Source organism: Coffea eugenioides, chromosome 3 (genome assembly GCF_003713205.1).
Source record: "Coffea eugenioides isolate CCC68of chromosome 3, Ceug_1.0, whole genome shotgun sequence".
Classification (NCBI taxonomy): Eukaryota; Viridiplantae; Streptophyta; class Magnoliopsida; order Gentianales; family Rubiaceae; genus Coffea; species Coffea eugenioides.
The window spans coordinates 25,011,969-25,025,121 of NC_040037.1; the positions used below are offsets into that span (position 1 = coordinate 25,011,969).

The following is a 13,153-nucleotide window of genomic DNA, read 5'->3' on the forward strand; positions in this document are numbered from 1 at the left end:
TCTATTGAAAATGATGGTAAGTTTACTCACATCAACCACAGGCGGCACTCCTTGGGTACGTCCTAACTGTCTGAGGAACCTCTTTGGGGTGCATGCGATGATTCCTTGGGTACCCAGTAGGAGAACAAATTCTGACACTTTAGTGCGAAGTATTGGCCTAAAGCAAATCGTCCAGTCTAACACCCACCTAATGTCTTGATCCGGCAGCATCTCTAAGTATTCGACACATTCAAACGCATCGCTCGGCAGACCCTCTCCGTTGACTCGCTTATGATGCGTGATTACTCAGTTGTACCCAACCACTGGCAAACTTTCAGGAACGGACGCTCATCTCTTAAAATGTTCTAGGGCCCAGATTTGCAAAATTACATTAGCCCCATAAAAGAACTTTTCCCCTTTCTGGCAGTTGGTACAAGCTAGAAAAATGTCCGCAAAGATGGTCGGGATTATGGTGCATTGTTTACTTCGGATTCCTAAAAAGAGGTCCTGTATAACCTTTGCTACCTTGAAAGCTATTTTTTGATATTTTCTTGGGAAGAAATAAACTCCAGCCATAACTATTCCATACACCAATGGCCTTCTGCGCTCCCATACATCCTTGGATGTGAATGAAAAATCCTCCCTATATCTCTCGAACCCGTTTCGTAGTGCAAAATGCTTAAACAAAATGTTCACGGCAATGCCCTGGTCTGACCCTCGCAATACCGACTCTTTCAATCCTATGATCTTGCAAAATTCTATCTTGTTTGAAATGGACGGGAAAACCAAGGCGGTTCCATGCAAAGGTAAATTGAAGAGGCCAGCTATTTCCTCAAGTGTCACTGTCATGTGCTTATTGCCTACCCTAAAGGCCGAACATTCTGGATCCCAAAGATGTACTAATGCCTCTACTAGATAGCTATTGGGCTTGATCTCCTTAAGGTCTCCAATCGGTCCTAAATGTTGAGCTACTTGATGCAATTCACTGGGTAGCATAAGGGCAGACCATCTTTGAATCTCGGTCGACGGTATCAACAACTGATAAATTCGACGGGGGCAATCCATCTAAAAATGGAAGAGGCGGGTTGTCAATTACCTTACCTACGAGTCCCATTCTCCGGTTAAAACATGAATTTAAACGTGCAAATCCCAAGATAGGGTTAAATACCCACTGGAAAATAGGGCTGGCTTATCTCTAAAGTGGGATTCCCTAAATGGCATTCCCTCTAGGGTTTATGCATGATGCCATTTTATCAAAGCGAGTACATATGCAGTACACAAATGAAACATGACCTAAAGGAACCCCCTTTTTGTATGTCGGGGTGAGCCTAGAATGAAATGTATTTATGGTGCCAATGCGAAATATTGAATTTAAACGTGTTATATCAAATAGGGTAGGCTCCTAGAGAGTACCATGCCAGGACTCTTATTTCCTAGGGCTTATGAGTGCAATGGAGACAAAAACCAATAAAAGTTAGTTCAATCAGATAAATACACATAACACATTGTAGCAAAGCAATACAAAGAGATAAAGCAATAAAAGAAATAGAGGGATTGGATCCCTCCTCTCGTGAATGGTGTCCCTAATAGGGTAAGGTAGACTCTACCCTATGCAAACTATCATGGATGCATGAGGTTGGGGCTCACTAATGCATCTAGACTCGATAGGTTTTAGGTCCCCGAGCCTTCAGACTTGGAAACCAAGGGTCATCAATCCCAAGGTCCTTTGTCGGTGGCTCGAGCGATTCCCCAGACATTGCTACGCACACATCGTGTCACATGTCATGAGTGAATCTATCGAAAATCCTCAACCTTCAACTAAAAGTTAAAGGCTATGAACCCTGTGACGGCCCCACCTCCCCCTAAGGCGAACCAAAGGGTTCGGCGGGCTGCCTGCCCAACTCTCGCCGGGACTCAGTCGTTCACTAAAGTCCTCAAATAACTTACAATATAAATCTCAAATATACATCAAATTCTCCAATAATTACATTTCATAAGCGAAGCGTCCACGCTTCCGCTGCGCCACTCTGATCCTTGATACCAACTATGACACATGAGGAAGTCCAAATTCAAAGCACAAATGAGATAATTCATCCGATCACAAGAATAAGTACTACAAGCCTTCCTTTGCCACGAGCCTTGTGGAGGGGAATAAAATATTTTTTGGGTGAGCTAGAAGCTCAGTGAGTAACCAGTAAAATCATTAATCAAATCGGTTTCACAATAGTTCATTTCAATGATGTCATAAATCAATGATGTCATAAATCAAATAATAAGTCAAGAAACAATTACAACATTTACAATACATTAAATATGGAGTATCAATAATTCAAGAAACATTTACAATGGAAAGCGTAGTAACATTCATTAAAAGGATACGGGCTCACATGGAGCTATTCGTTTGTTCGCTCGTTCCCCTGACATTTCCCCTTATTCCTCCAATCGTTTGAAAATACATTTTTTTTGTAAGTAGAATCCCTCGTTCATCCTTTTGTTCATTCATTCATCCTTTTCCGGACGTTGACCGGACTCCACCCATCCGGACGTAGCCGGACTACAAAGGTAATACTCGAGTATACCACATTCACCCAGGGTCACCAAATCGCCTGACCGAGTCCGCTTTTGGCTCGAGTCGATCGGTAACGAAGGGCAGGGCCCAGTTCAGCCAAACGGCTTACATTCATGCGCAACTAGCATTTAATCATTAATCATTGAAAATTTCACATTTATTTAGGTCGAGTGCGATAAAGTACACACTCAAAGAACCTTCAGGCATGTAGTTATTCATATGGGCAACGAGGCTGATTTCCTTAGAGTCTGGGCGTGAGGAATTTGGTATGTTTCAGGGTTCCCAATGCGTGTGTTCAAATGGTCTCCAGCTTTCCATGTGGACAAAGAACCTTCAGTTGTTCCTGTTTGGTTTCAACTTCCCAAACTGCCGCTACATTATTTTCAAAAGGAGGCGATTTTTCAGATTTCTTCGGTCCTCGGTATCCCGTTGTTCGTCGATGCCGCAACTTCGGCTGTGGCAAGGCCAAGTCTTGCTAGGGTTTGCGTCGAAATTGATTTACTCCAGCCACGGCCATCTCGGATCTGGATTGGTAATGGGAACTATGATGGTTTCTGGCAAGATCTGGTCCCAGAAAATATTCCCAAATATTGCCCACATTGTTTTCGGCAGGGTCATGGAGTGGATGACTGCCATGTTCGCAATCCTGCGCTGCAGCCTCCTAAGGTTGAGGGTCAGCGACGTGACAGGCAGCCCATGGCAGCGGAAGGTGGACCTAGGCAGCGTGAGGAGGCAACACAGGAGGGTGATTTTTCGGAGGGGCCTGTTGTGGTCATGGAGGCAGCACAGGGGGGTGGCAGTGCGGAGGGGTCTGCTGTGGCCAAGGAGGTCGTACAGGGGGGTGGCAAATCGGAGGGGCCTGCTGTGGCCAAGGAGGCAGCACAGGGGGGTGCTAATGAGGAGGGGCCTGCTGTGGCCAAGGAGTCACAAGGGGTGTGGATAGAGGTAGGGGTAGAGCGGGTGGCAAATGGAGCAGTGGGTCAGAACCAGGGTATCGGTCATCAGATGCCCCTAATCAATGAGGTCATTGGGGAGGGTTCAGAAGCGCCAGGAGGTGAACCGATGAAATCCATTGACATGCAGGCGCATGCCAGGCGGAATGAGCAGGAATCAGAACCTGGGTTGGAGCAGGTCCGAAGCGGTCGAGAGGTGGAACAGCAGGGCGTGGCGAGTGATAGTTGTGAGGAAGAGTTCGAGGATGATTTTCACACGATGGCAGGTTCTTTATCGCCCAGGTTGGTGTTCGTGCGTGAGAGGGAAGCAGTTAGCACATTGGATGCACTAAACATTGAGGAGTATACTGGGCAGGACAAGTCGGGAAAAAAAGCAAAGGGGTTACGGGCTCGTTTCAAGTCGGACAGACAATTGCGGTCTACCACCGCAACCAATAACTCTTTCCAGGTACTTCGTAATGATTAATACACTATTATGGAACATTAGAGGAGTGTCTAAGCTCCCAAATTTACGGAGATTAAAAAGCATTATTAAAGAGAAGGGTGTTCAGTTTGTGGCAATTTCTGAGCCAAAATTAGAGGCGTCGCGAGTTGAGGATATTAGATTGAAACTTGCTTTTGATTTTGCACATGTTAATGATTTGGGAGATTTATGGATTTTATATAAGTACCCTTTCAATTGTTCAGTGTTGGGTAATTCTACTCAGCACATTTCGTTAATGGTATCCCACCCGTGGCTACCGGGCTCTATGATTTTTTCCTTTGTGCATGCTGCGTGTACGGAGGAGGGGCGGAGGGAGCTATGGGCGAACCTCCTGTTGGATAAACCACAGGCATTGCCGTGGTGTATAGGGGGTGATTTCAATGTTATTGTGGAAGCTTCGGAAAAGAAAGGGGGGAGACCTTTTGCGGTGTCGGAGGGGGTGGACTTTTTGGCTTTCATGCAAGATGCAGAGGTTTTTGATGCGGGCTGCTCAGGGTCCAGCTTTTCGTGGTGTAACAATAGGAGGGGGAGAGCCAGGATTTGGAAAAGGCTTGATAGATTACTCATGAATGGGGAGATGGCAGAAGCGGTTTCAGTGATTTCGGTGGTTCATCTTGCACGCCATCCTTCTGATCATGCCCCGTTGCACGTTTCTTTTGCGTCGAGGCTTGACAATGGGGCACGGCCTTTCAGATTTCTAAACATCTGGACTACCAAACCTGAGTTATTGGATGTCATCAGGGGAGCATGGGTTGTTGATGTGCATGGGTCTCCATTACGAGTTTTATGTTTAAAACTCCAGGCAACTCGGAGGGCAATTCAGCTTTGGAATAAGCAGAAATTTGGGTCAGTTGGTAATGCTGTTCGGGAGGCAGAAAACAGGTTAGCAAGGATTGAAGGGTCAGTGGAAACATCTAGGCTGGAGGAGGAGGATCCGGCAGAACTAAATATGGCTCGGGCAGATCTTAACAGAGCCCTGGCAGTGGAGGAACAATTCTGGAGGCAGAAGGCGAGAGTAAAATGGCTGGGGTGTGGGGATCGGAACACCAGATTTTTTCACGCCGTGGTTAAACAAAGGCGGGTGCAAGGGGCGATACATAGGGTGAAGGATTCTAATGGGTCTTGGGTGGACAGGGATGAGGACATTGCACAGGTTGCGGTGGAGTATTTTTCGAATCTCTTTTCAGGGCCGGTGGATACTGGGGGTGGTGATCTAATGCATCTGATTCCTAAGCTGGTTTCAGACGAGGAGAATGAAAGGCTGGCAGCTATACCTAGCATGGAGGAGATTCGGCATTTGGTGTTTTCTATGGATGGGGAAAGTGCTGCGGGGCCTGATGGGTTTACAGGGAAATTTTTCTCCTTTGCATGGGAGGTTGTGGCTCAGGATGTGTACAAAGCGGTAGTGAGTTTTTTCTGTGGGAGTCACCTGCCAAAATTCCTCACCTCCACTTCAATAGTGTTACTGCCTAAGGTGTCGAACCCTCAAGATTTTTCAAATTTTAGACCCATCAGCCTATGCAATTTCTGCAATAAGTTGTTATCAAAGTTATTGGTGAGTCGCATGGCCTTGGTTTTGCCAAAGCTGATATCCCCCCAACAGACGGGGTTTGTCAAGGGCCGAAGCATTTCTGATAACTATCTGCTGGCTCAGGAGCTCATGGCATCTATAGGCAAGAAGGCGCGAGGGGGGAACGTTGCTCTTAAATTGGACATGACTAAGGCGTATGACCGGATGTCGTGGTTCCATGTTATCTCCATGTTACGAGCTTTTGGTTTTTGTCAGCAGATTATTGATATGATTTGGCGCCTGATCTCGAATGTTTGGTTCTCCATTATCATTAATGGGTCTGCACAGGGGTTTTTTAAATCTAGTCGTGGATTACGCCAGGGTGACCCACTGTCGCCTGTGTTGTTCGTCATTGGCTCGGAACTACTCTCGCGAGGTTTGAATGAGCTAGCTAGCTGTCGGAATTATATAGGGTTTAGGGTCCCAACCGGCTGCCAGGCCATTACTCACCTTGCATTTGCTGATGACATACTGGTTTTTACAAATGGGTCTTCAATGGCGCTTCAGCAAGTGAAACGAGTGATTGAGAAGTATCAACAATCTTCTGGTCAGTTGGTCAATCCCCAGAAGAGTGGATATTTGGTACACCCGTCTATTTCCCCGTCACGGAGGAGGGTGATTGAGAGGCTTACTCATTTTTCAAGGCAGGATTTTCCAATACGGTACCTGGGTTTCCCGTTGTACTCAGGAAGGGGTAAGGCAGCGTATTTCGGTGAGGTGTGTCAGTCGGTTGTGGCTAGGGTGATGTCTTGGAAGTCAAGGTTGTTATCCACAGGGGGAAAGTTAGTCTTGATAAAGCATGTGCTCTCGACAATTCCTGTCCATTTGTTGTCGGCCGCGGTGGGTTTCGGTTCGGTGTTCAGGCAAATTGAGCAGGTATGTGCAAGGTTCCTTTGGGGGTCGTCAGGACAGGTGTCAAAATTCCAATGGATAAGTTGGCCTCAATTGTGTCTCCCCGTTGATGAGGGAGGTGTGGGAATCCGAAAACTTAGTGAGGTTTACTCGGCTTTCTCTTGTAAGTTGTGGTGGAACTTACGGGCAGGCACATCTCTCTGGGCTGAGTTCATGCGGGCGAAGTATTGCAAGGGGCAGCATCCGTGTCAGGTGGAGATAAAAAGGCAGGATTCGATGACTTGGAAAAGAATGGTGAACATCAGTCGGCAGACGGAATTATCCATGGTCTGGTTGGTAAAAGGGGGTTCATGTAACTTTTGGTATGATAACTGGTTAGGGAGTGGAGCTTTGTGTCTTAAAGTTCCGGTTATTCCAGAGTTATCGTTTCGGGATTTCATTTCGAATGGGTCCTGGGATTGGCAAAGGCTTAGATTAGTAATCCCGGCTGAGCTGATTTACTCATTTTCCCAACAACAGGTTCCGGAGGGGAAAGAGCAGGATGAGCTGGTTTGGCGTCACACGGTGTCAGGAAGGTTTTCTCTAGCGTCTGCTTTTCAGGAGGTTCGTCGCGCAAGTCATTATTCCGTTCTGCACTCTCGGGTATGGCATTCTTGGCTTCCGCTCAAGATATCTTTCTTCATGACACGATTGCTTTTGGGGAAATTACCGGTGACGGCCGCCTTGGGAAGGGTAGGGGTTCATTTGGCTTCAAAGTGTCTTTGTTGTTTGGAGGGGGCGGAGGAGACACTTGATCACGTCTTCTCAGAGGGGGATATTGCGAGTGAAGTTTGGGAGTTTTTTGGTAGGATTGGGGGGGTGTCACGGCGGGGGATTTCTGTTCGGTCTTGGCTTGCGGCTTGGTGGATGGCGCATCCAAGGGCGGAGGAGGGTCGTTTTCTGTTTGGAATTATTCCTAGTTTTATTTGCTGGCACATCTGGAAGGGGCGTAATAGGGCATTTTTTGAGGGGGTTCCGATGAGTCATGCAAAGGTTTGCCATGACATCCTTCAGGATCTGGAAGGGGTGGCCGAAGGAAAATTTCATCAACGTGTGGGGAGGAACGTTCTATTTCAGTTTCTGGGGGGACTAGCAACCTCGCCCCAGAGATTTTATGCTCAAGCGGTAAGCTGGCGGGCGCCTGAGGGGGGAACGCTGATTTTGAACACTGATGGTTGCGCGAAAGGAAATCCTGGAGCTAGTGGTGGTGGGGGGGTGTTACGAGATTCATTAGGGCTGCCGCTTTTTGCGTTCTCGGAATCTTTCGGGGTAACAACGAGTCTACGGGCAGAAGTTCTGGCCCTGGCAACGGGCCTCCGTCTTTGCAGGCAGAGGGGATATACAGATGTTACCATTCAGGTGGACTCTCAGGTGCTGGTAGGGATTCTGCAGAGAAGGGTCCAGTGTCCATGGCAGGTTCGTGTTGTGGTCGAACAGATTTGGGGTTTGATCCCGGACGCAGGCCAGGTCTCGCATTGTTATAGGGAGGCAAACAGGGTGGCTGATAGGCTGGCAAACGTGGGCGTTACTCGACAGATACAGAGCATTATCACTTACGAGAATTTTGATGAATTACCAGCTTTGGCGCGTGGTGAAATTCGTTGTGATAGGATAGGAATACCGTCCATTAGGCGACGGCAGTTAAAGCGGAACACTAGGCTAGGCTAGGTTGGACGTTTGTACACTTTATTGATGGAATAAAACTAATGAAAATTATTATCAAAAAAAAAGTACACACTCGCCTAGAAAACTCGTTTTAACAATCATTGAAAGCACTTAACACATTATCAATCAATAATAACAAGCCAATAAGTCAAGGAATATAGCAAACAAGGAACACTCACATGCAAGCATGCATGATATGCAAGAAAACAGTTCAAAAGTAAATAATGCAAGAAAACAGTTCAAAAGTAACTTTGGAAACAGTTTAAAAATAAATAATGCCAGAAAACAGTTCAAAAGTAACGGTTCATAAATAACTTTAGAAATAGTTTGAGGTCACTCACCTCCATGGCTCAGAAACCATCCATCATATATCATTGCCTTACTCAAATCCAAGTCTTAGATCACAAACTCAATGCAATCAAGTCCTTTCAAAGCTCGGACAGCACTTCCTCTAAATGCTAACTTTTCCAGCCATCATGGCTTCATTATTTTTCTCATTCAAACCCAAAGGTACACACACAACAATAAGTTTATTCAATAGCCATTCAGCAAGCTCCCAGTAGTACAAGTACAAGTCAAGCTAGGGAAAAGTCCGGAAATGAAAGTTAAGCTCAAAACCAGAAAAATAGTTTTTAACATCATTTTGCGGTTTTGGCACCAATGGCACTACGATTACCGGATGAAGGTGTAAGATACACCGTTTCGAAGCTAAAAGACAGGGATACAACATTACAGAAGGTTACTCAACCCAGTTTCGGGTGTAACCAGGTCAAAAATGCAAGAAACTACACCAGAACCGGAAAAACAGATTCACAAATTGCATTCTGGGGTAAACATCATAAATCAGGCTACCTAAGTCCAAATCCAGTAATTCCAAATCCATCTGAAAGATTAGAAATAGGGTTACAATTCATCAGAAGACCTCAACAACCAATTCGGAATCATTCCCAACCAAAATAACCCATTACAGAAGCAATTCCCAAATTCGGGTAAAACCAGGACAGCAAGGGTAATTCCGTATTTTCACAAGCTACGCTGCTCCGATTGACCTGAAATTTTGTAGGAACCTCTAAAATATCATTCCCTACAACTTTCATGTTTTAAGCCAAGGCCAATTCTGTAACGACCCCACCTCCCCCTAAGGCGTACCAGAGGGTTTAGCGGGCCGCCTGCCCAGCTCTCGCCGGGACTCACTCACTTACTGCATTCCTCAAGTAAATTACAAGGTACAACTCAAATAATACATCCAATTCTCCAAAATTACATATCTTAAGCGAAGCGGAAACCAATTCTAAGCGTAAAATATAGATTTACATCTGATTCAATTACAAATATTTATACAAGCCCAAAAATACATAAACCAAAAACCAAAACTAAACTATACAAGATGTACGCCATCCAGCCACACAAAGATCCAAAAACAAGTTCTTCCTTTACTTCGATCCCTGTGGGGAGAAAAAGATAATAGGGGGTGAGCTAGAAGCTCAGCGAGTGACCAGTAAAATCAACAGCCAAGTATATTTCACAATAAAGCATTGATATAATGTCATGATGCAGTAATCAAATGTTCATTTATTGCTCATGTGAGCCAGTGAAGTTCTTGTACTTAAATACCCAATGCTCGTTTAGATCAAGTAACCATGAAACAAAAGTAAGGAGCCATCGTGCTCCAAAGAATGTGTAAACAATAGTGGAGACATTGGTTCTAAGTACAAGACTTTCCAGGAACTCATTGGAGCCAAAATTATGTCATGGCACACGCCCAAACCCCAAATGATATGCAATGGAGTAATAAGTGCAAGAATTAGTTCAAAAGTAACTTTGGGAACAGTCGAGGGATCACTCACTCAAACTATAGTGCTTCAAGTAGTCACGTTCAATGATACTCCAGGTTTGAAGTCCAGAGCTGCGATAGAAATCCAATTTGAGAACTTTGAAACACGAGTAAGATTTGAAACTTAAACGTTCCGTTCATAAGAATCAACCAATTGAAATTCATTTGAAAGGCATTCGTGAAACACTTGCTCGCTTTTCAAATCATAAGGTTTTTGTAGCATTTATACTTGGAAACAATACTTGAGTTAAAAGTACAAGGAAATATAAGTTTACATTGGCCATTATATCTTTTCCTCAAGAGTACAAGTTCGTTTAGGTTTTTAACGTATAACCATCGATTAACAAAGTAGCAAAAGTTCTCGCTAGTTCAAGTGGTAATCACTTAACCTTCACTCAAGTTGCAAATATAGTTTTCTAGTTCTCGAGTAAAAATTCGGGCAGCATGCCCTTTGTGTTTACCTAATTTTCCAGCCTTTTAGGCTTCATTGTTTTTCTCAAACACAACCCAACATTATACATCTCAGCAATTCATGTCAAGAGCCGTTCCATAGGCTCACAATATCATAATAACAAGAATCGTATGAAGTACAAGTGCAGAAATTCAATTTAGTTCAAGACAGATTTGACGTACAAATGCGGAAATAACTTATCTGAGGCTACGCTTATCGGATTAAAACGAAACCTATGCCGTTTTGAAGCTACGACACAGAGCTACAACATTCATGAAGGTCACTTAGTCCAGTTCCTACTGTAACTTAGTCAAATTCTCGAATTACTACACCAGAAACCAATTCATCGGCTGTTTAAACGCAGAACACTGTAATGAACATAACTCAGTGTACACAAGTCCGAATCAGGTGTTCTTAGATGAATTTTAAAGCCACTTCAGAACACTACAACTTTCATGTTTTGGCCCAGAGCTAAATCAGAATGGATCCTGGTCAAAAAACGTGATAAACTGGACTGAACTGAAGAAACGGACTGCTGGGAATTACTTAGAACAGTAGGGGTATTTTGGACTTTTCACGTCCTGCGTTGCTCCGATTGAGCTAAAATTTTGTAGGCACCTATAAAATTCCATTCTCTACAACTTTTATTCTTTGACCTAAGGCCAAAACAGCCTCTAACATACAGATATAAATTCGGACAGAATGTAAGCTAAAATTTCCAGAAATCTGAAATTTGTAGTTTCTAGTGCAACTTTCCCCAATTTCTCACTTCTCACACTACCAAAACATCTTATACAACATTAATTGTAACATACAAGCATCATACAACAAGTTGGGCAGAATTTCCCAAACCCTAGTTCATCACATAAAGAGGGAAAAACTTCCAATCATGCTAGCATCCATGATTCCACTACTACTCAAGTTACTAGACTTAATTTCACCAAGATTGAAAGAAAAATTTAGAGAGATATCATCCTCCTTACCTTGATTTGAGTTCTCCAAGTGTAGTCCAAGCTTTCTCTCTCCAAAATTTCACCACCAATCACTAGCTAATCACCCAAGGAGAAGTTTAATCGGTTTAGTTCTTTGGATTTCTCACTTTGTAGCTTGCATCAAGAAGAAATGAAGAAATTTCTCCCTTGTTCTTCTTCTCACTCTCTCTCGGCTCCCTTGGCAGAAAATGAAGAGAAATGGAGCTAAGTTTGTCTTATGATAAAGCCAAAAGGATTAGAACTAATGGTGTCCACAAGTTGCCCAACACTTGGCCCAATCTTGGCCACTAATTTTTCTCTTTCTTTCCCTTGCTTTCTAGCCACTAATTTCGGTCCCCTTAGCTGTAATATAAGAAGATATTTTGCTCAATTGTCAATGAGCTTGTAAGGTAAGAAAAAATGGTGGTCAAGCAGTGCGTTCAATCGGCAATGCGCGGGACCCGCCGGATCGCGCCGTTTTTCTTAAAAACTCACGTACTAGGTTTTTCACTTCCCATTCACTAACCTTATATCATTGCCACTAGTCACATATTATTTCTCACTTAAAAGTCACTTTTAATCCCCAAATTAATTCTTACTCTGTACCAAAAATTCATCCGGCAAAAAAATCGCGAAAACCCTAATTTTGCTCCAAACTTGAAACCGAAGTGTAAAACCCTATTTTCTAGGTTTATTTACACTTATGTGAAATAATTGGATAGTGGGCTTTGATAAATAATAATTTTCAAATAAAAGGGTATTTTAGTCCTTATCGGAAAGCCTTAAAGAGCTGGCTCTTTAAGCTGTTTATGCGGACCGAATTTCTTCCAGATTTATGTGGGCCGGATTCCTCACAAAACTCTATTCACCAGAAATTTTTCCTTTTCTTCTGCCTCGGGGCGTTACAACTCCCCTCCTTAAAAGAATGTCGTCCTCGACATTCCAACTTGTACTAATCAGATCAAAATAGTTCTCGATAGTCAATCACGTATTAAGAATCATTTCAATCTCGCTTATCATAATCAAATACTAATCAGATCAAATATCTCAAAGGTCAATCACATACTAAGAATCACTCAGTACAATCAAGTACTAAAAGTACTCCAATCCAACTTATCAAATATTCTTGATCCAATAGATAATCAGACGAGTAACTGGATCCTTATACAAAAAGGGCTCGAAATCGGACTTAAAGTCCCTGGTATTTGGAAAAACAATTCAGGACATAACGATATCTCAGGTCAGAAATTACCCCTGGTGGTGCTTTATAACACAACAAGCTAGCACTCAGCTATACTTCACCAGAGTCTCAGATGCAAGATTTTGTCCATGGCGGTGCTTTATAACACAACAGGTTAGCACAACGGCTATACCTCGCCAAAGAACCTCAGTTCAAAATTTCATCCTTGGTGGTGCTTTATAACACAACAAGCCAGCACAACGGCTAAACTTCACCAAAGGATCTTAGCTCAAGAGATTGGCCCTGGTGGTGCTTTATAACACAACAAGCTAGCACAACGGCTAAACTTCACCAGAGAGCCTCAAGTCAAAGTTTCATCTCTGATGGTGCTTTATAACACAACAGGTATGCCTCGCCAAAAGAATGACGGTGCTTTAAAACACAACAGGCAATACCTCATCAGAGAGGTTCAGTTCAAGAATTTCATCCCTGATGGTGCTTTATAACACAACAGGCATGCCTCGCCAGAAGAATGGCGGTGCTTTAAAACACAACAGGCAATGCCTCACCAGAGAGGTTCTGTTCAACCGTTACAGAAGAGTAGTA

The 13,153-nt window shown here is 43.8% G+C and overlaps 1 protein-coding gene across 1 annotated transcript; it reads left to right on the top strand.

The window, feature by feature from the left end:
* The first annotated feature begins 2,833 nt into the window (after positions 1 to 2,833).
* On the top strand, positions 2,834 to 8,114 carry LOC113766352. Its single transcript, XM_027310554.1, has 2 exons — positions 2,834 to 3,882; positions 3,989 to 8,114. The coding sequence occupies exons 1-2, from the start codon at positions 2,834 to 2,836 to the stop codon at positions 8,112 to 8,114; spliced, it is 5,175 nt and encodes a 1,724-aa protein (XP_027166355.1).
* The last annotated feature ends 5,039 nt before the right edge of the window (positions 8,115 to 13,153 follow it).